The sequence below is a fragment of the Drosophila biarmipes genome, chromosome 3R (genome assembly GCF_025231255.1).
Source record: "Drosophila biarmipes strain raj3 chromosome 3R, RU_DBia_V1.1, whole genome shotgun sequence".
Taxonomy (NCBI): Eukaryota; Metazoa; Arthropoda; class Insecta; order Diptera; family Drosophilidae; genus Drosophila; species Drosophila biarmipes.
Window position 1 is genome coordinate 4,191,237 of NC_066616.1, and position 24,280 is coordinate 4,215,516.

General features: G+C 45.5%; 2 protein-coding genes across 26 annotated transcripts in view; both read right to left on the reverse strand.

Annotated features, from left to right (window-relative positions):
* Window positions 1-3,464: 3,464 nt before the first annotated feature.
* The window catches only part of LOC108032877 (TLD domain-containing protein 2), a 75,509-nt gene continuing 54,693 nt past the window's right edge, over window positions 3,465-24,280 (reverse strand). For 13 of the 25 annotated variants that reach the window (XM_050889230.1, XM_050889237.1, XM_017106890.3 and 10 more), the window contains 8 exons: window positions 24,089-24,240; window positions 23,862-24,024; window positions 23,079-23,280; window positions 22,482-22,571; window positions 5,621-5,742; window positions 5,326-5,485; window positions 4,629-4,798; window positions 3,465-4,572 (listed from right to left, as the gene is read on the reverse strand). In XM_050889230.1, the coding sequence (XP_050745187.1) occupies window positions 4,437-4,572; window positions 4,629-4,798; window positions 5,326-5,485; window positions 5,621-5,742; window positions 22,482-22,571; window positions 23,079-23,280; window positions 23,862-24,024; window positions 24,089-24,240 (1,195 nt within the window). In that variant the 3' untranslated portion in view covers window positions 3,465-4,436. Of the gene's footprint in view, window positions 4,573-4,628; window positions 4,799-5,325; window positions 5,486-5,620; window positions 5,743-10,218; window positions 10,522-13,423; window positions 14,125-17,341; window positions 17,734-22,481; window positions 22,572-23,078; window positions 23,281-23,861; window positions 24,025-24,088; window positions 24,241-24,280 lie in introns of those variants that run through there. The other 12 variants (XM_017106893.3, XM_017106891.3, XM_017106888.3 and 9 more) reach the window with 4 other exon arrangements.
* Window positions 6,278-8,698, reverse strand: LOC108032881 (uncharacterized). The gene has a single exon (XM_017106904.3). It carries the CDS (start codon window positions 8,261-8,263, stop codon window positions 6,533-6,535), a length of 1,731 nt encoding a protein of 576 aa, XP_016962393.1. The 5' UTR covers window positions 8,264-8,698; the 3' UTR covers window positions 6,278-6,532.

A 24,280-nucleotide genomic window follows, 5' to 3' on the forward strand; every position in this document is an offset into this window, starting at 1 on the left:
ATAATGGATCACCTCGCGAACTCCTTTTTTCCAGGACGACTATAGAAGAGCACATCTAAAAATCAAGGAAGAACGCTATAGTCGAGTCCGTCGACTATCAGATACCCGATACTCAGCTTAAAGGAGCAAAAGGGAAATCAGCAAAGCGATATTTCGGGGCGCCACCTACCGGCTGTTTCAGTAGATGTTATGTGGGCGGCAGTCATATTTGAGAGTTTAATCCGTTTGTGGGCGTTAGAGTGGGCGTGGAACATTTTTAGGACAGTCGTTAGGTATTGATGAGACAAACATTTCAGTTAAAATTTGGTTTCTGTTGAAATAAACTTGCGCTGCGCAGGAAGCCCAGGAATCTGCATGTAAAGTCTGACTGTTCTAGCTCTTATAGTTTCCAAGATCTTAGCGTTCATATGGACAAACGGACATGGCTAGATCGACTCGGCTAGTGATCCTGATATATGTACTTTATGGGGCCGGAAACGCCGGTTAAATACTTTCCGACAAATCTACCCTTTTACTCTAAGAGTTACGGGTATAATGATAAATAAATAAACGGTAGAAATAAATAAAATAATAAATAAAACACGAAATTACTTACACCTAAGAAATAATAAACAAATAAATGGTCGAAATAAATACAATTTTAAGGAAAACAATATTTACGAAACAATTTTAAAAATAATTATTATTTTACTTACCTATAAACATTTGCTGACGAAATTAACATTCTTTCACAAATTTGTACGCAGATGTAGAACGCAATATAAAAAGCTTCGTTAATATTTGAATATACATTTTATTTTTCGGAAAAGTTGTTCATTTTTCTAATGAATTTACATTTACATATAGCATATATTATATATATTCTCTTGTTACTCTGCTCACGTGTTCTGAATTATTGATTTTGCTTTTGTTGGAATGCAATATTATAGGTACGATACAAGTTGCACACATGAAATAAACCGATATCTACATAATGTTCAGAATAACCAAAGAACAACGAATGCATTCAATGCGAACAAACAACCAAGGCAAACGTGCGAACTTTCGATTTATTTTTAACATTTACACTGATCAATATCGTTTGCAAATATGCTTAGTACTTGGCCGCGACCTGAATACAGCTAGCCCATATAATCAAGATACACTTGATTTGCTTTCCAAAAATATATATATGTATGTAGGTAGATATATCTCGTATATACACACGACTTAGGTAATGGCTGCTGCTCGTCGAGTAATCAACTATGTATTTCAATTGCTTGCAATCTGTTGGTAGAAAAATAAACCACCTGCTGCACCCTCTTTTCTCCCTGACTCCCGATCTGTCTATATCCTTTGTAAAACGCTTCCTGCTCGTCCATCCCCATAAATCATCGCTGCGAGGCGTGGACCTTTAGTAGTGGCATGGATAGAGCAGAGCTCTCTTCTAAGTGGAGTTTATACAGTCGTTCGGTTCTACAATCGGCATTCTATAGGGGGACCAGAACTGTAATAAGCGGGAGGTCCTGCTTCAGCTCCCTACAATCGCAAATCTATAACTCTAAGAAGGTGTATATCGTATATCTGGCCCGTCTAGCTGGCGTAAGTGCCTACTTCCTGAATATCTGCGAATTGTGCGAATTACATTTTAATTTTCAGTGCACAACAACTAGAACGCTTGCAAACTACTCAACATGGGTATTGGGCAAAGCACGGGAATGCAGACACTGAGTGGAAAAAGTACTCGCACTAGGTTGGGATAATTCCACACTAATTAAGTGCTCTTAGCGTTGATTACATCTGGGACTTATGCATGCCTGAATTACACAAATACTAAGCACTTATTGAACTCACAACAAAATCTTAGGGGCGCAGAGCTATCGGCCTCAATATAATCATGCATTTATATTGAGGGCCTAAACAATTTTCTGCTGCAACAACAATATGAGCGGCATGTTATTCAGTTTTCGCTTGGTTTATGCACCAGTCTACAATTTAATTGACAGAAGTTACAATATAAAATTATCTTCATAATTTCGCCTCGCCCTCTTTTTTGTTTTCGTGTTCGTTTTATTTCTGTTCAACGCACAACAAAATATCTACAATTCAACATGGTTTTAAACACTAGGAAAACGAATATTTCTTGATTTTCATATAATCCTTTAGCTTTTAGCTCGTGTGTGAGTTTGGTTGCGTGTTGAGACATAATTGACTGGTTGTCAACAAACAAATGTTCGGTATACATATCAATATTTAATTATATTATGCTCCACTCAGAACGCGGTGCTCAACTAGGAGCTGTCGCCTGGTGTGTGGTATATCTGTTAGTAAACGCATTTTGGTCTCAAGTTAGTTAAATGAAGTTCGCATAGAGTAGAAGTGATTTTTAAGCTAATCGATCTCTCGGGTATTGGTTATGATAGCTTTGCTCAGTAAACAAACCTTTCCAATGTTTGGTTTGGATTCTCCCTAAAGTCCTAAAAAGAAAGTCTTCCGTTTTCACAATACAACAGGAATTTCAACTTGATTCTCATTTGGGTTCAATGCGCGCTGAGTGGGAGATGATATACTATCCATAATCGTCTGTCAAGATCGTTTAAATAACATCTAAAAACACCTTCACTATCGTGAGTCTCCATAGTTCACCATTTACTTAATTTTTCATATGTATATTTCCATTTATCAGGGCTGGGGTGCGTGCAAATTTTCAGCTAAATTACTCTAAATTGTGGCATGCTAAGAGGACTCTCTGGATTGGGATTATCTTTACAATTTATGTTTTTCAATTTCACATTTTATTTTGTTGTCTTGTGTGCGTTGCTGGTGAGTTCTTTCCTCTTTCAAGACGGTAAAAACTCTACTTCCGATGAAATGAAATGCTTTATATACGTTACTTTTCGTTAGATTCAAACTCTGTTCAGTGTAAAATATCAGCAATTTGGTTTCGTTTGTTCTCTCAAATTATCTTCCATCGTCTGGTGTGTGTTTTGAATATTTAGAATATGTTTCTGACACGGCTGCAAGCCGTTTTATTTGGGGAGTTTACAATACAATTGATTGGGAGCTGGGTTTAGGTTGGTTGGGTCTTGTTTTCGGGCGCAAATACACTACAAAAATTACACTTACGTTTCTACCATTGTACATTTATATATTAGCGTATGTGTATACATATATGTATATAATTTATTCATTTATAATTATACTGAAATTGTATCTCAAAAGGGATATAAAGCCATTTAAGTTTGTTGGTTTGATTTCCTCAAAACCTCTTCCGCCAGCAGCGCTCCGTCTGCCTCTGCTGCAGAAGTAAATGTGTATATGTACGGGGTATGACCGATATCTGCGGAAAACTTACAACTACAAAACAAGTCTTGCCTGCCGGGACCTTACAAAAGTACAGCACACCTACGACAGATCTTCAAACGATAGACTGGGATCCCAACTGGGTCTGGGCATGGATGAAGAAAAACCTCTGTTTTGGCCAGTTGGTTGTATAATATTGTGTATTTCATTCTGGTGTTGTTTCTGTTTTTGTTTTAGTATAATTGCATAAAAGTCAACATCATTAGCATTAAAATAATCGTAATTAAATATATGTTTATCGTGTAAAACTAAAAAATAAAACGCTCGCTTTCAGCTCTTCTCGGATCCATCTCTATATGTATATAAAAGTCAAATCGTTAAGAGTTATCTGCGCTTTTAGTTTTACTTGCAATCAGCACTTTGCACTAAAAATTATATCGACATTCTTTTTATTTTTCTCAACTTCTCAGCTCGCTTTTTCACAGTGCTCTCAATAAAGTAACTCAAACAATCGAAATTAAATTCAAACTGAAATCAATCAAGACAACTAGGCACGATAAATGATTAAAACTTGCAATTAGCTATACGTTACTTCTCACAATTTGGTGATTATAGTTTTCGATAATAAGAACTTAGTTTAGATGTGTGTTTATGTAGCCGTATGTGGGTGTATGCGTGTGCTGTATAATCCATGGAGATGTGAGATGCCCTCAAATGCTATCCTCAATTGTTTTCGCTTCAATTTCTGTGTCGTTTGTCTGCCTTTTCGGGTTTCTCATGTTCTGTTTTTGTTTAAGTCTAACACATAATTTAGTTGCTTTTGTTTAATGGTATATAATATAAAAACTAAATAATTAATACGTTCCAACGCATAGCTACTCGCATTGCTTCCGAGAACAGAACTTTTCACAAGCATTTCCTTCAGATCAGATCAGTGTTCGTATCCTCCCCTCGTGTGGTGTCGGTGTATGCAAGTGTTTCGGCTGTGGGGCTGTGTGGGCCCTTCCGGAGGATTTTAGACGCACATCAGCTTTTGACATCTTTCTCAGGTTGTTGGTTTTAGTACAAGTACATATAGTTAATTAAATGATGGGTGGGCACGAGACTCTCGCTCCCATCCCTAAATATGTTTGTTGTTGACAACAGAAATTCACTTAAACAAATGCCCAGCATTCGAGTGTTTTGATAACAAAGTCTTCTTGTGGCGCCAGAGGCTCGTTGCCGTATGTGCTGCACTGCTGCGATCGTCCCTGGTTCAGGTCTCCGTCCAGCCACAAGCCAAAGCGACCGCTGAAATTGAAATAAGCCTTAGCAATTGCCCTTGGTTTCAAGACTCTTGCACTTACTCTCCAGCGCCAATCGAAAGGCTCTCCATGTTGCCCTTGATGAAGTACATATTCTCGCCGGTCCAGTGGAACACCTTGAAGCTGGGGTTAAACTTGTAGAGCAGGGACTCGCCGGTGCCGTAAAAGTGATCCGACACGTGAAGCGAGCAGGATGTCAGGGCACCAAATACCTACAGAAAGAACCAGAATAGTTTATTATTTTTTAATTCAATCAATTTGCGGTAGTGTTTTGGATAAAGTTATAACACTGCGTTTGGCAAATTGGCTTTAATTGCCAGGTTTGTAACAATTTTTAATTACTGGTATCATTACTGCACTTAGCTTGAACTTAAGATGCCTTTAATTGACACATTAAACAGGTGTTAACGAAGAATCTGCCTAATTAGCATTTCAGACTACGCAATCAAAAACAAAATTATTATTAGGTATTAAGCACGAAGTGGCGGCCAATCAGTCACTTTGCTTATTGCAGCGCAGCTTTATATCGAGCATGTAGTGGGGAGTTCACTAGCCTCGTAAAAGTGATGGTTGTATACTTGTCTTTACTTTACTCTACTACTCGTTGCAAGTTTTAACTTATACCCTTCAAAATTTAAACACATCCTTTCTCACTTTCCCTTAGGCCAGTGCACTGGCCTCTTGATGTTGAATATTTAAGATCAGATTGTGGAGCAAATTATGATAACATTGAACTCACATTGTGCTCAGTATCCTCGATGACAATCAGGACTGGACTCTCCAGACGCGCCATTTTGCGGTACAGGGAGTTGAGTGCGAAACCATGTTGCGATGTGCTGAAGATCAGGGACCAGGAGTATCCCTCGGCTCTGGCCGGCAGATGTGAGCAGAGCTTCTCGCTGAAATCGGAAACGGTGATTAGTTAGGATTCCAGCAAGGCGTTGCGTACGCGTTCCCCTCCAGAGCAGCTCAACGAAAAAGTCGGTACAGAACTCCGTGCGCTCGGGTGAAGGCCTCGCACTGAGACAACTTACCGGTGCTCCTCTGTGAGGATTTCTGTCTTGCCAATCAGGTCTGGGATGGGGAAGTCCAGGTCGAAGGAACCGGTGGCAAAGAGCGAGGTCTTGCGATATTCATCTGTGCTCATTGACAGCACCTGGAGAACGATTGGTGGGAGAAGGCAGATATTAGCACAATGGGCAATAGCACAATGGACGACTACTAAACATAATCTAATCGATAAGTCAAAAGTGTGAATATCGGTTTCAAATCAAACTAAAACGACATATCCAAAAGATACTTAAATTAGGTTCTGCTGTTTGGTTTTTGGTTTCGGGTTTTAGCTTTAAGTTCGGTGCTTTGCATGGGCTGTGGGATTTTCATTTGGGAGTATATCATTTGGTGTGCAGTGCTAGTTTACTGTGTCTGCTTTGTGGACGTATCTTGTCTTTGTTTCAATTTCAACTACAAATTAAAAGGACTCGCTTGGCATCGGCACTAGCCGAGTGAACGAAAGTGATACGAAAACACTTAGACGGCGCAACGATGCTTATATTACAATGCTGATATATGCTTGGTGATAGACAATGGATTAACAGATCTTCCAAGAACTTCTTCCCCGAGTAAACACAAAAGACTGGGCAAAACCACAGACACATTTCAAACCCCATATGCCTGTAAAAATCCCCGCATTTACACAACTGTAATCGATTTATTGAAGTTACTTGGTTCTACGATGAAACTACTACACTGTGGCCAAGGAGATTGTCTCGCCTCAATTTGGTTGACTTCTAGGGATTTTGACATCTCGATGCGCAAATTTTCGTCTGGCTAGTACAACTATTGTCGGGCTGGGAGAAGTGTGGACGCGGATTGGGAGTGGGTTGGACTTTCAGGGAGGTGGGCGTGGCTCTGTTCGGGTGCGATTTGAGATTCGGGACTCGGGATCAGTAGCTGTTGAAGGCACGGCTGTAGTGCTTGGCGGAAACACTTCCCAGGCGCTGCACGGCCGACTCCTTCCTGTATCCCGGTGGCATCCCGATGTCGTTGTGCTCCACGGGGGCTTCGGTGGCCACCGGCTTCTTGGGGCCCCGCTTTTCGCCCAGCACACTCCTGCCGCGTGCCTTGCTATCCGCTTCCAGGCGAGAGTCACTCCGCGATGTCATCTTGAGCAGCGAGTGACTGGGCGACGGCCAGTTGGACGGCTTGGAGGCACTCGGCTCGTCCCTGGCGTCGTCCTCATCTTCATCATGCAGCCGCTCCGCGGCAGCAGACTCCCGATGTCCGCCGAAAAACCGGGGCGCGGCCTGTCGGTCCACGCCCTGCCTGGCGATGCCACGCCTCCTGCGCGTGTCCCGAGGCTCCGACATGGCCCGCGGACGCTGATTGAGCTGCGGCGTCGGATTCACCGACTCCACAACCTGCTTCTGATTCCCCCTCGCCGACCTGCGGAAGCCGGCGTACTTCTGGTTGATCACCTGCTGGGAGGCGCTTATCTGGACCGAATTGTCGGTCCCATCGTAGTGGAGCTCATCCAAACGTGGCTGCCCAGCCTTGCGGCGACTCCTGCCTCCTCCGAGGAAGGCCTGTTTGAGGAACTCGCGCTCCGCCTTGGGCTGCTCGTACCAGGAGTCCGGCTCGGCGGCGTTCGCCGCGGATTTCTTGAGACCCCTGGCCACCGTGATATCCGGTCGCACTGCCCGAACCAGGGACACGTCCATCAGCAGATCCTCCGGCTTCTCCTCGACGGCTGCCTTGGGGCGGTGCCAGCTGGTCTGCGGACGCAGCTCGCTACGCTGCTCCGAGATCCTATCCTTGGCATTGGGGGTGTGCATCTCAAACCGGGGTCCGGAACTGAACTGCGTCAGCGGTGGAGGAGCCTTTGTGAGAGCCTCGCGGTTGCGGGTGGTGTGGCCCATGACCATCTGGCGGCGACGTGGCCTCATCTGGCGATCCTCCTGCCCTTCGGACTGGGCACCCGACGCACTGTTGCTGCCGCTCACGCTTCCGCCGCTGGCGGACGGGTTGGAGAGGTTCTTGAGGGGCCGCGGATGCTTCCAGCCCTGCATAGGATCAACGGGTTGGTTCCGCGGCCTTTGGGTCATCTGCTCGCGGAAGTCGCGCACCGCCTGGCGACCCGGATCGCAGTTGAGCATGTCGCGCGTCTCGGCGTCCACCACCATCAGTTCCTCCTGGATGGACTGGCTGATGTCCCTGGCCGCCTGCGAGGCCATGCCCTTGCCGAATCCCGAAGCCTGTTTGTAGCGCCGCTGGGTGGCAGACAACGACGCCTTGGTCTGGGGCGGCAGGTCCTCCTGGTCCGAGTACTCCTCCTCGTCCTCCTCCTGCTCCTGGTGCTGCGAGCGGCCGTGCAGGTTGCTCGAGGAGGAGAAGAGCCGCGTCTTGCCGTAGATCTTGTAGGGCGCCACCTTCGAGGGCCCCAGACTGTGGGCCATGCCCTGCATCTGGTTGACCAGAGTCTTCTTCACCCCCACGATCTTGCGCACCCGGCTGCGCTCGAAGTTGTCGGGCTGCGCCTGGGCGGGCCTGGACCACTGGTTCAGCTGGCCCATGCTCTGCACCACAAACGGCCTGCCGCAGGTGTGGTAGAAGCAGCGCATCTGCAGGCTCGCGCCCCGCTGGGCCAGCTTGCCCAGGCTGCACTGGTGGCTACTCATTCTGGCTACCTACTCACGGACAATTTTAGCAAAGCCTCCGAAGACGAAGAACGCTTCCCCACGGTCTACGGGTGGAACTCACTTCACGGATACGAGTGCCGACCAACGAAAAGAAGCGAACGACGAAACACGGAATAAAACCCGGCTGGGCTAGAAAAATACGAATTTTACTTTGGGGAGCTCTGTACTCCTAGGGAACGAAATAAAACAAAGACTGGCGACGAAATGAAACTGATCAACGGCCCGCCGGGTGAAACCCGATGAAGGCAAACGCAACGCCTGCTTCCCTGGCCGCTTTCAAGACCTATTTGGCAAATAAGCCCCTCAGCTAACCGAGTTGTCAAATTAATTCTGAAGACAAGGCACTCATTTTTGAAGGCTATTAGAATTATCAAAAAAATTCTACAAAGAGTACAACAAAATTATGGGAGAACTTATGTTAACAACGGAATAGAACCATCTAGATCATCCCGATCTTACTGAAAAACTGCGCTGATGACGTCTTTTGTGAGGGTGGTGGAACTTTCCCAACTTTTCGTGCAATCCCATGACGGACAACCGTTCGCCTGAGGCTTCTTCGAGGAACTAACCACTATCACCCCCAAACTGGGTATTTGAGTCAGCCTAGTCTAATTTCAGTGCAATCTAATCTGAAGAAATCTCTGTTTCTGATCGGCCAAAGCTGTTTATGTCACCACCGATTGATAGCAGCAAGGCTTCACCCTCATGCGAAATTCGGTCTGGCGCTCTGACTAACTTTTCGGACTTTGTTTTGCATAGGCAATAGACTGTATTTGCTATTGTCGCAGGGTGTGACAATTTCGACATGACAGCGTGTGAACGTCAATGGTTGTGCTAATTGTCTGCGCCGCGTCCAAGTACGAATTACCAGAACAAACTCCCTAATTCAGGTGCTTTGGTATCAGCTTGGCCTGTGGAGGAGCCAGTTTGCAGACAGCACCCGCACAGCGGCGACATCCACACCTGCGCTCTATTCAGACGTGAGATCATTCGCATCACCGAAGCCATCTTGAATCAAGGCAACTCTCGACCGACTCTCCGGCTTCAGTGGCCGTGCTTCAACCATTAGCAGGTCTAAGGCCAAAACAAACCCACTCGCAAAATACTACAGCGATTATATCACGAAAGTAATTTGGAAAATGTGCAGCTAGCAGGTTGGACTCGGCGTCGCAGTAGGGGGCTTGATTAAATCTCGATCTCGCCGGTGATTGATTAGCTTTCGGCCACACACTCGAGTTGAAGAACCCCGAGTGGCGTCGAGTGGCGACACACTAGACTTCCAGCCAATTAGGAAGGAACTCCCGAGCAACCCCACTAGACAGCTGTGCGACGACCTCGCCGGCAATTAGTCTGATATGAGATCTGCGATAGTCAGATAGTCGCCGGAGCCGAGCTGCTGGGGAGGTCGCCGAGAGATCCGAGTGGGAGTGTGTGTTTCAGCGGCCAATTTGGGTCAGCGAAACAGATCGGAAGCCCATTTTGATCGCCAGACACCGCCAATTTCGTGTTGGTGCCGTTTTGCGACGCCCAGTGGGACAAAAGAGTCCGGTAAGTGAGGCGTGACTGCGATTTGCAGGGGCCACCACAATTAGGTAGCAGAACGCAATTTCGCAGCACAAAAACGAGTATACAGCGATTTTTAACGCACTTCAACGAGGGTCAGGTCCGAGTCGCAGATCGGAGCGGGGTGCTCAACCGGCAGAGCCAAAGTCAAACGTCAATGACAGCCTGGCTGGCTTATACACATATGAATACCGCATATAGGCTTTATTATATTTGCCGAGCACTCCAAACACGAGCTCAGCTCAGCCCGAGGTGCGCCTAACTGTCGAGCGTAAACAGCCGAATAAACCTTTGAAGTTATTGAAAACCGTATTGGACAGCTGGGAAATCACATGAGTCATGTGTTCGTGCCGCACTAATGATGCTTTTACCTCGCGGTCGAGTCCATGGCTGACAATCAATTCGCACATCTTCATGTAGATTTTGTCACTTTCGGCTCGATTCAGTTCAACCAGCCCGAGCTTCTCGAGATCACAGGTGGCGTATGCGCAATATCAAGTATCCGCCACTTGGGCACGTGCTCGGCACAGTTGATCGAAGCGGAATCCTTATCGTCCGTTGCCCCGGAGAATGCGGCTGGGTTGTGTGGCCGAGATGCTGCGGCGATTACTCCCCGACTTTACCGTCTTAACCACTTGACCGACTTTGGCGAAGCGTGTTTGAAAGCCAACTGCCAGCGGGTTCGGGCCAACCGTTTTTATTGGCCGCCAGCGAAATATATTTATTTTCCGCTCGCTCAAATTAACTCAGCCCAAGTCGTGAGTTGCTCGGCGAAAGAGAGTAGCGAATGTATCTACGGAGAGGGCTTATATCGAGTTTCTGGCTTGGGAGATCGGGCCAGGGGAATACAATAAAATGTATTCAAAATAATGGATGGTAACAAATGGCTCACGCCGAGTTCTCTCGTTTAATCTCTCAACTGAAACAATACCGCGTAGCGGTTTCATATTAGTTTGTCTGAAAAGTGTGTTGAAAATATAAAAAAACTGTATAGGGACTTTCCAAAACTAATTTGGGAAGAACCCAAAAACCACAATTTTTTAACTCTATTCAAAGAAATTTGGTGAATTGCGAAACCCCTATCTTCACATCAAATTTAGAACTATTCCTTTGTTTTTCGCTTTTCATCAGAACCTAGTTTACGATCAGGTTTTTATAATTGCCTAGCTAGTGACAAGATTTGTTATTACTACTGCGATTTGTGTCACTTTGTTGCTGGGGAGACTGTGATTGCCTTACCGACATTGGCCTGATAAGTGCGCTAGCCTAGTGGTCGCGCTCCACGAGCATAAATTAAACCTCTGGAGACTGTTATCTCTACGATGTTGGCCAGAAATCATCACAAACCACTTTGCCTGCATCTGAAAATCGGTAGCACTGCGGATAAGATCTATATGGTCGCCATATACAAGCAATTAGTGTTTACGACCTCTTGTTCTGCCAAGAGTCGCGAAAACAATCGCACAGGGAGGAAAATAATTCCCAGGGGAGTTCACCCTGCACTGTAGTCACGACAAGGTTGAGTTTCAGTTGGCCGGAGGTATTTGCACAACAAGATTTGCAATTTGTTTTCGTTTTCTGGGCGATGCAGATAAGATAGCTCACCCCACCACCGGCTATCTATTTTTAATAATTTGGAGCTCATTATAATTGAGTGGCAGCGGCTTTGGAACTGATTTCCAGCGAATCTCGCGGGGCCATCGTTTCTTGTGAAGGCAAGACTTGATATTAGACTGTCCTTGTGCTGGGACGATGGTCTTTAAGTGTCTTGTGGCTGTTTTGCCATGGTATGAACGCATTACTTTGACCATTTCAAGAACCGAAAACGTAAGGAAACTTAACTTAGTCCAAAGTTTTTGGTTAGCTAATGAACCATTTAAGGAACTGCACACTTATGAGAACACGTACTTCGACTTGGGGAACGGCGGCGAACATGTTCCGCAACGGTTGTGCAGCAACTGGTTTCTCCGGGCCCAAAAAGTCAAAAGTGCCATGGCAGACAGTCAAAGGCGAAGAACCGGCCCCAAACAAAAAGAAGCCAAAGGCAGTGGCCAAAGAGAAGAGGAGCCAGCGGAGAGAGCTCACCGGGCAAACGGGTATTGAGACCTGATAGCCGCGAAAGGGGGCGAAGCAAAGGGGCTAAAACAAAGAACAGCGGACGCGGCAAAGTGGTAGTGGGTATGCAAAAGTAGGTATGCTGGCTGGGAATTCTCGGGTGCATGGCAGGGGCTGAGGGCTGAGGGCTGGGATGGGTGGTAATTGAGGTGTGCGAGAGGCCTGGCTTGGGGAAGGTGCGAATGATCGGAATATCTCAGCATACGAGACTTCATAACAATCCACTTCACAGCAACGATCAAGGGTTTGAAAACCTAGCTTATTAGTACCAAAACACGATTACCCCTCTGGCAGTTCGTATTATTTCTAATACTTCCTTATTGGGGCTCCTTATGACTGCCCATAAAAACAATGTTTTGCTTCGCTCCAAAGAAGATTGTAAGGCAGTTCAGCTGGGAAGACGTGCAAACTAGCGTTTTCTCCACTTTGGCCAACAAGTTTCCCAGAACTCGGTGTGCAACGCAAACTTGCACGGGAACTATTATTAGAGCGTGGAGGCTAAAACATACTTATGTGCATATGTGAGTGCCGGGCAAAAGCGTATCTACTCCCTAAGGAAACCTAAAACCCTGATAACCCAATTATAGCGAGCTGTTTCTTTTTCCTGGTCTTACTGCACAGCTATCGCTTCGTTTACTCCAACCTTCTGCTCTCCGTGCCAAAGCGACTTATCAGCACTTGTTATTTTCTACTTCCCTCCACTTGTTTTGCCGAAATGCATTAAAACAGCGAGGCGAAGCAGTGGTGCGCAATTTGTCACTTTGCAGTTCGTCTGGTTTTGCATCTCGGTTTTCTCCCTGCTAGTTGTTTACACCTCCAAGCAAACATTAGGTTGGCTTCACAGAATAGGCCGGGTTAGTTATCATGTGTTGTGAGGTCACACCGTCGGCCCAAACAGGCCAGTATTTGCCAGAGATAAGCGGAGACTGGGGAATCATCCGACTTAGAAGGGTGCCAAGTGATTGCCTCCACGGCGAGGTTCCTCCGGAGAGATCATTGACCCGGGGCAAACGCCAAAGTTCGAGACGCCGAACCCCGGCCCCATTTGCGTCTAATTATGATGCCATAATAGTGGCAAAGCAGTTCAAGCAATTAACTCGGCGCTCACTCGGGCCCTAAGTGGTTTGTAATAGGAGAAACGTGTGCGATAATAGCGCCTATAGTAGTGTAACCCCTATATTCTTGACACTAATTGTTCCGCACTGGGCTACAAAGTAATTAAGCTTAAGGGTATTAAGTTGTATTCTAAATAAACCCTACAGCAAATATAAAACTGCATTTAAAACCCTCAAAAACCCAGAGCTTAGAACACATTTCTTAGCAAGAACCCATTCTACACCCATCTGCATATTCTAGTTACTGGTGTTTGACTAACTTCTCCTAAATTAGTTCGTTCTGCTGGGTCGTCAACCCATAGTATTTATTAATAGGTTTTTAGACGAGTCCCATACATGGACTCACCGTTTCGTGCATCTCGCCACTCTCGTCGAGCAGTGCCTCCAGACTTTGGTCGTCCTTGGTGGGCGACAGGGGCGGCGTGGGCGCGCGGTTCTTGGCCGCCAGGAGGGAGCGGGGCAGCAGGTGGCGCCCGTAGTGCAGGTAGAGGTAGCGACCCCACCGGCGGCCGGCCAGCCCGCACACGGCCAGGAGGGCGAAAATGGAAATGGCGAACCACATGTTGCTGAGGGCCAACAGTGGTGGGCGAAGGAACAGCGGTGGCAACAGCTGAAAAAGCTCTTGCTCGCGGGTGGCACACTTTTCGGGCTAGCACTGTGCGGTAGCTTTGGCGCTCGCGCTCCACATATCGCCTCGCTCTCTCTCCCTCTCTCTTTCGCTTTTCTGAATGGTCTTGTGACCCACGAGATTTGCCTTCAGCTTTTTCCCCGTTTGTTTGCGTTTCTGTTGTCGCCACCGCTTTTATCACGCTCCACGCCTTCCCCGCTCCGTTTTTCCAATATTGCCTTTCAGCCTTTCTTCGTTACACGTTGATACTTGGCTTCCTAGCAAGAGCACCCAAACTGTTTACTTTTCACCGGGATTTCCACAGATGTTTCTTCGTTTATTTAGTGTTCTAATATTTCACAATAAAAGCTCCTTTTCGGGGCGGCTCAGTGTGTTTTCAAACAAGTTGCTCGACCGACTGAAACTTATCGGACTCTCTTTGGACCCCAGAAAAAACAGGTCTCTGCTAACTCGCTACCTCTGTACATTTCCGTTAACAGCTCTGTTGGGCGCGAAGTTAACATCAACAGTGTTGCGGCCCATGCTGCTGCAACATGTGTCCGGGAGCACTCCAACTGGAAGTTGCGTATACGTAATTTGTATTTTTGTGCGATAATTTATTGGCGACTGCAAATTGCCAAGCTAGAAATGCGGCATGAGCTGTCTTTGCTTCTTTTTCAGGCCCTCCCGTGGCACGTGAGTGTATGTTTTATTCCTCTTTGCTTTGCTTTGTTATTCTTCGGAATTTCATACTGTGACCGCTGCATCTGCGCTTGGCCAAGGTTTCCCTAATTTTTCGGTTAAATGCGTCTTCTTACCAACAGGCTTCGCGTAAATAATTTAAGCTCTGTGACTATTTCGACAGCAGTTTTAAATTAAGATGGTACAGGCAGATCCCTAGCTTCACTTTCTGAAGTTTGACTGTGGTAAGCGCCTTACAGAAACCGGAGGAAGAAGGGCCAAGCGGCCGAGACGGCGACCATTACTAAACGGATTTGTGGGCGTGTTAAAAGCGGCAATCGCATCAGCAGGTCAGTTAAACACAAACATGAAAACAACATGAGCCGCATTCTAATTAGCTACGCAGCAAACCGGTTAAAGTATGTTTTTCAAACCGCGTAAACAAGCCCCTCAAACCTCGGAGTTGGGTACTTAAGAGTGTACTGAAACCGGAATCGCCGTTCCGAACATTGCTCTACTTTGGAATGCATTTGGTTTTTAAAGAGACCAATCGACGCGAACCGGTTAAAAACGGATAAGTCTTCGAATTGCCCTTGCTTTGGAGTCCACAGATGGTTTCGATCACATGATCGTATCAAAGATTGAGCTTGCATCACCCACAAACGGCTGATTTATGGCTTATGATCTCGAAGCTGGGTCGAGATACTCGTAATTAAGTTCCAACCGGTTGATATGGGAATCTAGTTGAAAGACTTTTAGAATGAGCCGAGGGACTTGTTATATGGTGGCAGCTGTGAGGTCTTCGTTGAATTCAACTAGGATATATTTTTGATCACAAAATAAATTTCATATTTTATTCATCTGAGATTGTGTATTTTTGGCACTCCGCGCTCCCCAAATGTTGTTAACAAGTTGGTTGACCTCTTTTGCGGCGCTTCCAATTCAATTTTTGTAATACACTGAAATTGACTGAAGGCAATTACTTTTTGGCGACCCCAATGATGAAACAATCACGTGTCTGCGGGTATCTGTGCATCGCAGCCGTAGATGTGTGCGATTTGATTTGTTTGTTTATGTGGGCCGATGTGTGGCCATTTGTCAAATGTTCGCTGGCACGGGCACAGGTAACGCCCTCTCGATTCGCCAGGTAGCGGGTTTTGTATCACAAAAAACATGTTCATAGTGGGGCAACAACTGCAGTTAGATGCTGGTAACTCGATATCCCGACTCACGGGACCAGAAACGGCAACTCGAAAGTCTGTGGAAGCCTTCACTCAGCACTGCAGTTCCTCTGCATAATCTACACTTAAAGTGGGAGGAGCAAGAGGTCAACAAAATAAATATATCAGATTATGAAATCTAGTCTGATCCACAGAGTAACTAAGTTTCTGAATTTTTAATAATTTTATCTAAAACTGAAAACAAACTTTAGAATAGATAGCTCTGAAATCGCGCGACATTCCTAGCGTTTAAAGTTCAAACTAGTTTTTGCCATCAGCATCTTTCAGAACCCCTCTTTTCTCCCGATTCTTAAAGTATAAGCTAGTTTTGACACCTATTTTCCGCCGTTTCTTAACCTGAGTTAGCCACTCCTCGGAGAAATTAAATACTATACGGACGGTTTGATGGCAGTCAGCCATTCGAAACAAAGGCAGATACAAACAAAGCTTATACGGCTACCTGGCTCTTCACAACTGGCTGATTTCTTCCCCCAAACAGAACCAATTGTCGCATTGAATTTCGTTTTCGAGCAAACACAAAAGTGTTCACATATTTCGTGAGTCTATTTTTGCACGAAGAGTCCTATTGAAATTTGGGGCCAGGCTGGGCAATGCGTTTAAAATTAAATTTAATTGCAGTCACAGAGATAATCACAAAGAGGTGCCTCCCGACCCCCAAAACAATGCCGAAAGGTGAAAGAAATGTCAAACGTGCCTCATATAAGATATAATAGCCGCATTCAGAGCTGGCTTGTAATGCAAATTTAAATGAAACCGAAAATATTAGTGTTTTAGACCGGCCGGACGGGTCTCGAGATTAGGAAACTGGGAATCTCTAGCCGACCATAAAATGCCGTAAAATATGTGACTATGCAGATGAGAAGAGTGTCCGGCCCAGAGCAAAAATAGTTCCAGGGTACCTGCGCGCCGTTCCTGCCCGCGAGCTTCCACCGAAATTTCTCCGAAAACGAAATTCATCGAAATGGTGGCCCCCGCAATCGTAACACTCGAATTGATTGAGAGCCGGAGATAAGAGCTCCGAGAGCGCCTGATAACCGGGTTATGGGTGCTCGAGTGGAGTTGAGGAACTCCATCTGTTTCCAGTTCCACATAAGTTTGAGGGGTTGTCGGGGAAAAGAAACCGTGGTGTAACACGGATGGTTCAAACTTAGCGCTTACGGAACCAACAGTGGAATTTTTCCGCCTTATTTGGGTTTGTTTTTGTGACTGGCTGGCGAAGAAATCCGCTCGGCATAAGTTTATGCAAACGACTGCTTGGCGACCCGCAATTTGCCGGGCAATTTGAACAATTTCACTAACGATTCACATTTAATTCTCAGACAAATTACGGGCACTCAAGGACCGCCCAGATCATCTGGTACGCAGTACAGAGGGCTAGCACCCATTTACATTCCACCTTCGTGGCAGAGGCATTTACACGATCATCGTCGGCGGGGCTGGACATTTTCGGACGGGTCCGACCTCAGGGGCGGCAATTGGGACTTTTTCGATCAGCACGGCCACCGTTTATGGCCGAGGCATTGAATACTTTTGGCTTGCGGCTGGGACGCGCGCGGGTTACAAATCTGACTGCGTTTTGAAACAGATTTCCTTCGTTTTCGATTCGATTTCGATTTCGCTTTGGGTTTCGCTATTTTTATTTTCCGCAGACTTTCACCCCGGCAGAAATGTCTCGCGGCTGGCAGAAGACTAATATTTTGTGGCTTTCGAGGCTCGTTGACTCATAAATATTTACCCTTTTCTTGATGTATTTGGCTATTTTCGAGATTTTCATGGTTTTGGCGCTCATTTTGGCAGCGTTTTCGCCGGCGGCCCCAGAAGAATCGCAGAATCGTGGAGAACCGCAGACCGAGAGAGCGTGGCGCTTTCTTCGCACTCTTGCCTCCTCTGATTTTCTGTTTTTCTGACTTTCTGTTTTTCTCCGTATCTAATTTTGGACACGCTGCGCTGCGCGGAAAAACCCGAAAGACACAGAAGTCGCTTCCCAGGGCAGGTGATCGAATATTGCTCTGTTTTCGGGACGGCTAGAGTCACATTTTCGGAAGACAGCTCCTTTCACCCGGATCACACGCGGCCGCCAGTGGGCTCTCGAGTCTCGAATGTTCAGAATGGGACGCGACGCGACTGTGCGGCTTGGAAGTGTTGCGAAAACTAAAAGCCAGCGATCGCTGGCTCAGTCGACACAGTCGCAGCCGCAGTCGCAGCGGGCGTCGCAGCAGCGGCAGCAACAAATGAAACAACATCGGCACAACAACGCGGGCAGTAAAAACAATAACAATATCACCAGCAACAAAACGTGGCTCAGCTGCCCGGGCATCGCGTCGCTGCCTGCCTGCTGATATGGCTCAGCTGCGGGGTGTAGTCTATATAGGGGCCCAAAGGGACGCGACTGTGGGCGGGACGGCGATCTTGCATTAGCAGCACTGATCAATTGGGCATTTGGAAGGGGTCCAGAGCCAAAGGCGGCGCTCCTCGCTTCTCTGAGAGCTCTCTCGCTTGCCATAATAAGTAAAAGCAAATATACTTTTAATTAGACCCTTTCTGCCGATTCGCAAGGATCAAGGTGTCCTGTGTACGCAGAAGGAAAACCAACCATAGGACTGAGATAATCTATAAAACACTTTCAGATCACATGAAGTCCAAATAAGACGTTTCTTCGCCATAACAAATGGATGTGCTAAAGAATTTGTGGCTTTGCGGATCATGAGAGGCCTGGCTAGGAAACTGAAACTTATTTACAGCAGCCGCTGAGACCTACTGAAATATCTGTTCTATGCGCCCAAACCATGGATATTCTCCAAAACGTATAGAGCTTGGCTAAAAAAATGTTCATAGATGCGTAGCATAACAAAAATACTGCACGTAGAACACATCCTAATCGGTGCACCTGCTGAGAAGCCACTCTTGTTTTAACTTCGTTACGCAACGGCTCGAGCCTCTCTTGGGGGAGAGCCGCGCCCGCTTTCCCCGTCGCCGTAATTGCTTTTCAGGTGTTTGCCTGCGCCTTGCTTTACAGCTATGCAAACATATTAACTGTCATGCTAATCAATCGATTGTACACTGGCAGGTGTATTTACGGCCCGGCGAGCCATTTGTTTGCCTTGTCCGCTATTAAACGAAGCATTTTAGCGGCTTACTAAATGTGTGCGCACACTCGTTTGCATGCATTCCTGGAAAGGCAATCAAATCCGTTGCACACACTTATCCGAATGCACCTGGCAAAGACTTAACAACTTGGCGGAAAATTCTAGATGGGATTGCAGCCACAACGTAGGTTCGGACAGAGCAGTCTGTGAAGTAATCAAGATCGTGAGCGGGTTAAAGATCCTTTTTGTGTAACTCGTAGTTTTATTTTTAAATCTAATAAAACGCGGATCTAAGCAAAGGCCACTTTGTAAACAAACGGGTTATCAGCGACTTCACTCCAGCGCAGCTCATTATCACAAGAACCCTTCAATGCAAAAATATGTGGAGACTGTTTAGTGACGTCCATTAAGTGAAAGTTGATAAATGTGGTTGAAATCGCCCATACCTACTATGTTGCTTCAATTCTATATTATCAATATTCAATAACAATAACTTAAGATGTTTAATCATACGATTAACTGGGTAATTTGAATACTGGTTGGAGAATCTTGGATCCATTGATATTTACGGTTATTACTCAATTAATTATTCTTTCCATATGATCGCTTTGAATAAATACTCTTGTAAGTGCTCGATAGAAAACTATAGCCCATTACGATGAGATATTGAGATAGCTATTGCTACCGACAGAAGGAAGCACATATGATCCCAAACAAATGTTAACAAGATCATCGAGAACACCGCCGCAGATTCAATGCCGCACCCATAAGTTTTGTGAGTAAGTACTAAAGACCTCTTACCGTTCTCCTTCTCCGCCCGCCCCGAAGGCGCTTTACTGCAGCATTAAACAAGTGTTTTAATATCACTGCAACAATAAAGTGCGCAACTTAATTCAAAGTGCATTTGCAGTGTAGCGGGGGCCTTTGATGACGCGAGGGATGGAGAGGAAGGGCTGGCAAGTGATATGCAAATTGAGAAGATGATTCGGAGGGGATGAAGATGAAGATGCGAGGAGGCCTTTGAGCAATCCAATTCCAACTGTCCTCCCGGCTCGTTCGTAAAATTCATTGAAGCCAATTGATCGCGCCAGTACAACACCCGGCCTACAAACATATGGACAGCCTGGCGAACACAGATATATGGTTGTTTATAGTACACAGGCAGAGGCGTTCGGCAATTCGAGGCACAGTTGGTGTGGCTGGCGTCAGCGGCCCCTGGGAGGGGGCGTGGCCGGGGACCACCGCTTAGAAATTTGCACTCCCAAACACACGGCAGTCCGATCCTCCTCCGCTAATTGAGCGTTTAAGTAAGGCGCTCCGCTTGCCTTTATTTCCCCCCTGTGTTATTCTGCTATTTTTATTCGCCCGAACCGGATTTAGCATCGAAAAATAGACGGTGATGAGACCCCACCAATCAACTAACCAAGCAAAAACTGAAACCGGCTAAATGACAATCGCTGTGGAGCGCCTCAAATACTCATTTAATTTAGATTCAATTAGAATGTAGTTAAATGTAGTTGGCTGAAAGCCGTAGCTTCGGCTGATGCGACGTGTGTTTGAACAGGATTCAGTTGAATCGACTTCTGATTGAAGCATCTGCCGACCACGTCCAGTGCACGATTTATGGCAGGCACGCGCCCATCTGGGCATAAGTAGTCTGCAATATATACTAGCTCAACCGGTTCAGGGCAAAAACAGGAAAGTCATCTGTATTGTGCTTCATTCATGAAGTTATGCGAATCGATTTCAAATGTTTGCGGTTCGCAAATCAACCGATTGACGCAGATTTTGTTGGTTCTTCATGCTGCACGGTATGCTAACGTTCACAATCGCTGCTGAAGTATTCTCCATCTGCCCTTAATTAACTAGATGATTTTAATTCAAAATAAACAAGAATATATGTCAAAAATAACAATGTACATTCTGTTTTTAAGACAACCGCAATCCTGGTTTATTTTCGCCGCGCTCATCCATCATCTCAAGATAAGCTCAAGTATTACGCAATCGCCTGGCATTATCTGAATTGTTTTCACTTTGAGTTCACCCAGACCAAACACAAAGAGATCTCCGCATCCACCGATGATGGGTGCCAGAGCTGTCATTCCTTGATGATGTTTTGTTACTTCGATAGCTTGGGGCCACGCTGGCTCAGCGGAAGTTTTCTAAAGCAAGTCCGCGACGGAAGCGATCGTTGGCTGCCATAGGAGTTCCATTTGTGGAGCGATAACCCCTTGAGCGCCAAGATCTATTGATAGCTCCGTGCCGGGTGCCTTCTGCTTTTAACGATTGTAGATGTTTTGATGCGACGCTAATGAGGAAACAATTTGCTGATGCACTGCTACACTGCCAGCAGATAAGGTGGGGAAATCGACCATTCCGGCGATAAGGAGAACCTCAAATCGGGCTTGGAACAGTGCCTGCGCAAACTTCGGCCCCAGCTGGAGTTACTCATCGATCGGGATCCCAGAATTGGAGGAGGCACGCTTACGGGAATGCGAAAACGTGACGGCAAACATTGCGCAAACAAACACACGAAAGGCGCTAATTGTTGTAAAATGCTGATGAATTAAAATGTGTCTGCACATTAGCAGGTTCCCTTTAAAGTTAAGTATGGCGAAATAGAGCCCGTCGAAAGCCACCCAATTAGCATATCAATTTGGAGTTCTGTCTTGATACACGAAGAACGCGGTTAGCTCGAGGCGCAGAATTGAGGGGCTGGCTCTAGAGCACTCCCAGGTGATCGCTGTGGTCGCACACATTACGCATGTAAATGGGTTGGGTTGTCAGTTGGGCTGGGTTGCGTAATAAGGCCGTGTTTCTTAATGATAAAGCCTCGAAATGATTGGCTGTGGTTGCTTTGAACCCGGGTGACTGAAGTCGCAAAAGCGCCGGAAAAACTAAGTTTCTTGAACTAAGCCAGAGGCATGGGTGGCAAACGTGTTTTTTGCAGCGAATAGCTAACTCAAAAATGAACTTGTCATGTATAATCAAAGTTTACAATGGCAGTCAACAAATGGGCTATCGGAAGTGAGATGTTTGTCATGGAAATTGGTTCTGAAAGGTATGTAAACTCGTTCTAAGAATACGCAAATAGAATGGCACTTCCTTTTTGGGAGCTTTGTCTTGAAATATGTTTTGTTAAATGTGCTTTATATACTTTGTATTTATAGTTTATAAACGAATGAGATACTTGTTAACGAATTTTTTTATTTTTTATACAGCTTCATGAACTGAGACATCGAATTTGGTTGGTCCTTCACCTCCGCATTTGGTTGTCCTTTACTTAAGTTAAGTTACTTGATTTGATCAATGCAATGAAAATGTTTGAATTTAAGATGTTCACTGAAAATGGGAAAAGTAAAACCTTGCCAATCCAAACAGAGAGTAAATTTTGAATGCTCGCTTGATAAGGAGATGAGCCAATGCTGTAGATACAGGGACTCGAATGTGCAAGAAATCAATGATAAGTGGATAGGGGTGCCGATAATACTCGAGGAACAAGTGCTGTACAGGTGCCAAACATTTTATTGTGGAAAGTTTAATTTTCGATTTCTGGTGGGTTGGAGTAACACAACTAATAAAATGTGCAACAGTGCTTAGATTTGTAAAACTACAGAAACAAATTAAGGACCAGCGAGCACAAACTATTAAAAATCAACAACAACAAAGAACTAAATATAATTGCAAAAATTCAAAATTTTCAGTTTTTGGTTTTTTTGTTTAAGTTTGGTGCGGACAACACAGTTAGGTTTAGGTGAAGAATTCTTATAAAAGGGATTTGGTCCTAACCTCGCCGCCCAACATTTCCAAGTCATGCGATGCGGCATGCGAAGCCGTTTTAATGATCTTGTAGGTCTTGGCGAACGGCGCCTTTATAAGCTGTCGTAGTCGCAGGAGATTAATATCATATGGTACAGTATTAAATTGGGCGAATTGACGGACACATTTTATGGCGGTAGTTTGTAGTTTTAGTTTTGGTTCGATTATATTCGATATTATTTCGATTGGAAAATAAACGCAAATCAAATTGTAAGACACGAAAGGAAGAAAACAGGAAAAGAACAAGAAAACGCATGTACAATACACGTGGGGAAAAAGTAAACAAGATTTACGATTATATAAGTACGTATAGAAAATTTGGCGAAAAATTTCATTAATTAGTAATTGTTAAATCGATTTCTGAGGCATAACCTAAAGAAGCAAATGTAATATTCGATTTGGTTCAGAATTCAAAAATATCGTGGAAGAGCTCGAGAGAATCGTTGAAAAATACAGAACAAGTCGAGGAGAAAACTCAGAGCAAAGAGTTAAACAATATGGAAAGATAGATAAAGAGACAGTCGCGCGTGGGGAGCCCCGAGGCGTCAGAGGACGGATTCGACTCACCTCCCAGGACTCGCGTGTCAAGTCGCTTATCTCCTCGCCATCCTGGCTGCCGCCGCCAATGCCGGCCTTGGTGGTGCCGCTCTTGGTCCACTCGGTGTCCTCCTGGATCAACTCGAAGCCACGCGCCTTGATCTGCTCTTCGTCCAGCTCACCGTACAGGTGTTTCACCCAGGTGTTTATGAAGCGATAGAGCTCATCAACGCTGAAATTTAAATAGAATTCAGTTAACGATTCACTTGATGAGGATCATTTATTTGTTGAAAAATCTTACGCACTTATTCAAGACTCTTGGAAATAAGGTTGTACTTTAAAATGCAAAAAACTAGGAAATTGCTATCGATCAGATTCCAGCGGTACTGCTGACTATTTACTATGCTAACGCCCTTTTAGCTTAGTTTTAGAGAGATTCTCAACATTTGGATACGTATTGATCAATAAAATCTATTTCAATTTACACTTTTACAAAATCTTCAAAAATGTCGGCACAGGTTGTAGAGCTATGGTTGTTTGTGGGCGTTAGAAAGAGTTTCCGAGATCTCGGGAGACACAGGGAAAGAATGGCCATGGCTAGATCGACTTGGCTACTTTAAGGGGTCGAAAACGCTGCCTGGTTTCTACGAGTTACTAATATTAGTTTCCGTGAATTTGATTTAATTTTATTTGTACACAATAGCTTTGTTTTTAACTCGAAAGTAAGCGGTTCTGCGCCTGCTCGTGCATAATTTCTTCACGGTAATTTAGTACCTGTCAAAACGGCAACGTTATAGTGGCCTGCTTACTCACCGATTCTTTGGCACACTGAACCAGTACTCAGCGCGCAACTTGTTCTTGCCGTAGGACATGACAGAGGTTGGCAGCGGAATGGCCTTGCCGATGGGCTTGCCCATGCGCAGGCGCAGATACAATGGTGGGTCAAGGCAGGCTCGGGCCGGGCGTGGGATGAGTTCTGCGGAAAATACAGTGTTAGTTGGACTCTCCTCCATACAAATATCTGTCCACCATGATCTTACTGTCCACACTGATAAAGAGTTCCGGCTTGTCGTCCATAGATACCATGGAGCGGTAGTCCAGCTTGGGCGCCTGCTTGGCCTCCTTCAGCTTGGTGCTGGACGAAGTGCCCTCCGACGAGTGAGGACGTATAAAGGTACCGATTGAGGAACGTCTGGGGAGGCACAAAAAAAAGAATTAGCGTGATCCTAAGC

What these genes read in the sequence shown, in the direction of transcription:
- LOC108032881 (XM_017106904.3), bottom strand. Translation starts at nt 8,263, where the DNA reads ATGAGTAGCCACCAGTGCAGCCTGGGCAAGCTGGCCCAGCGGGGCGCG.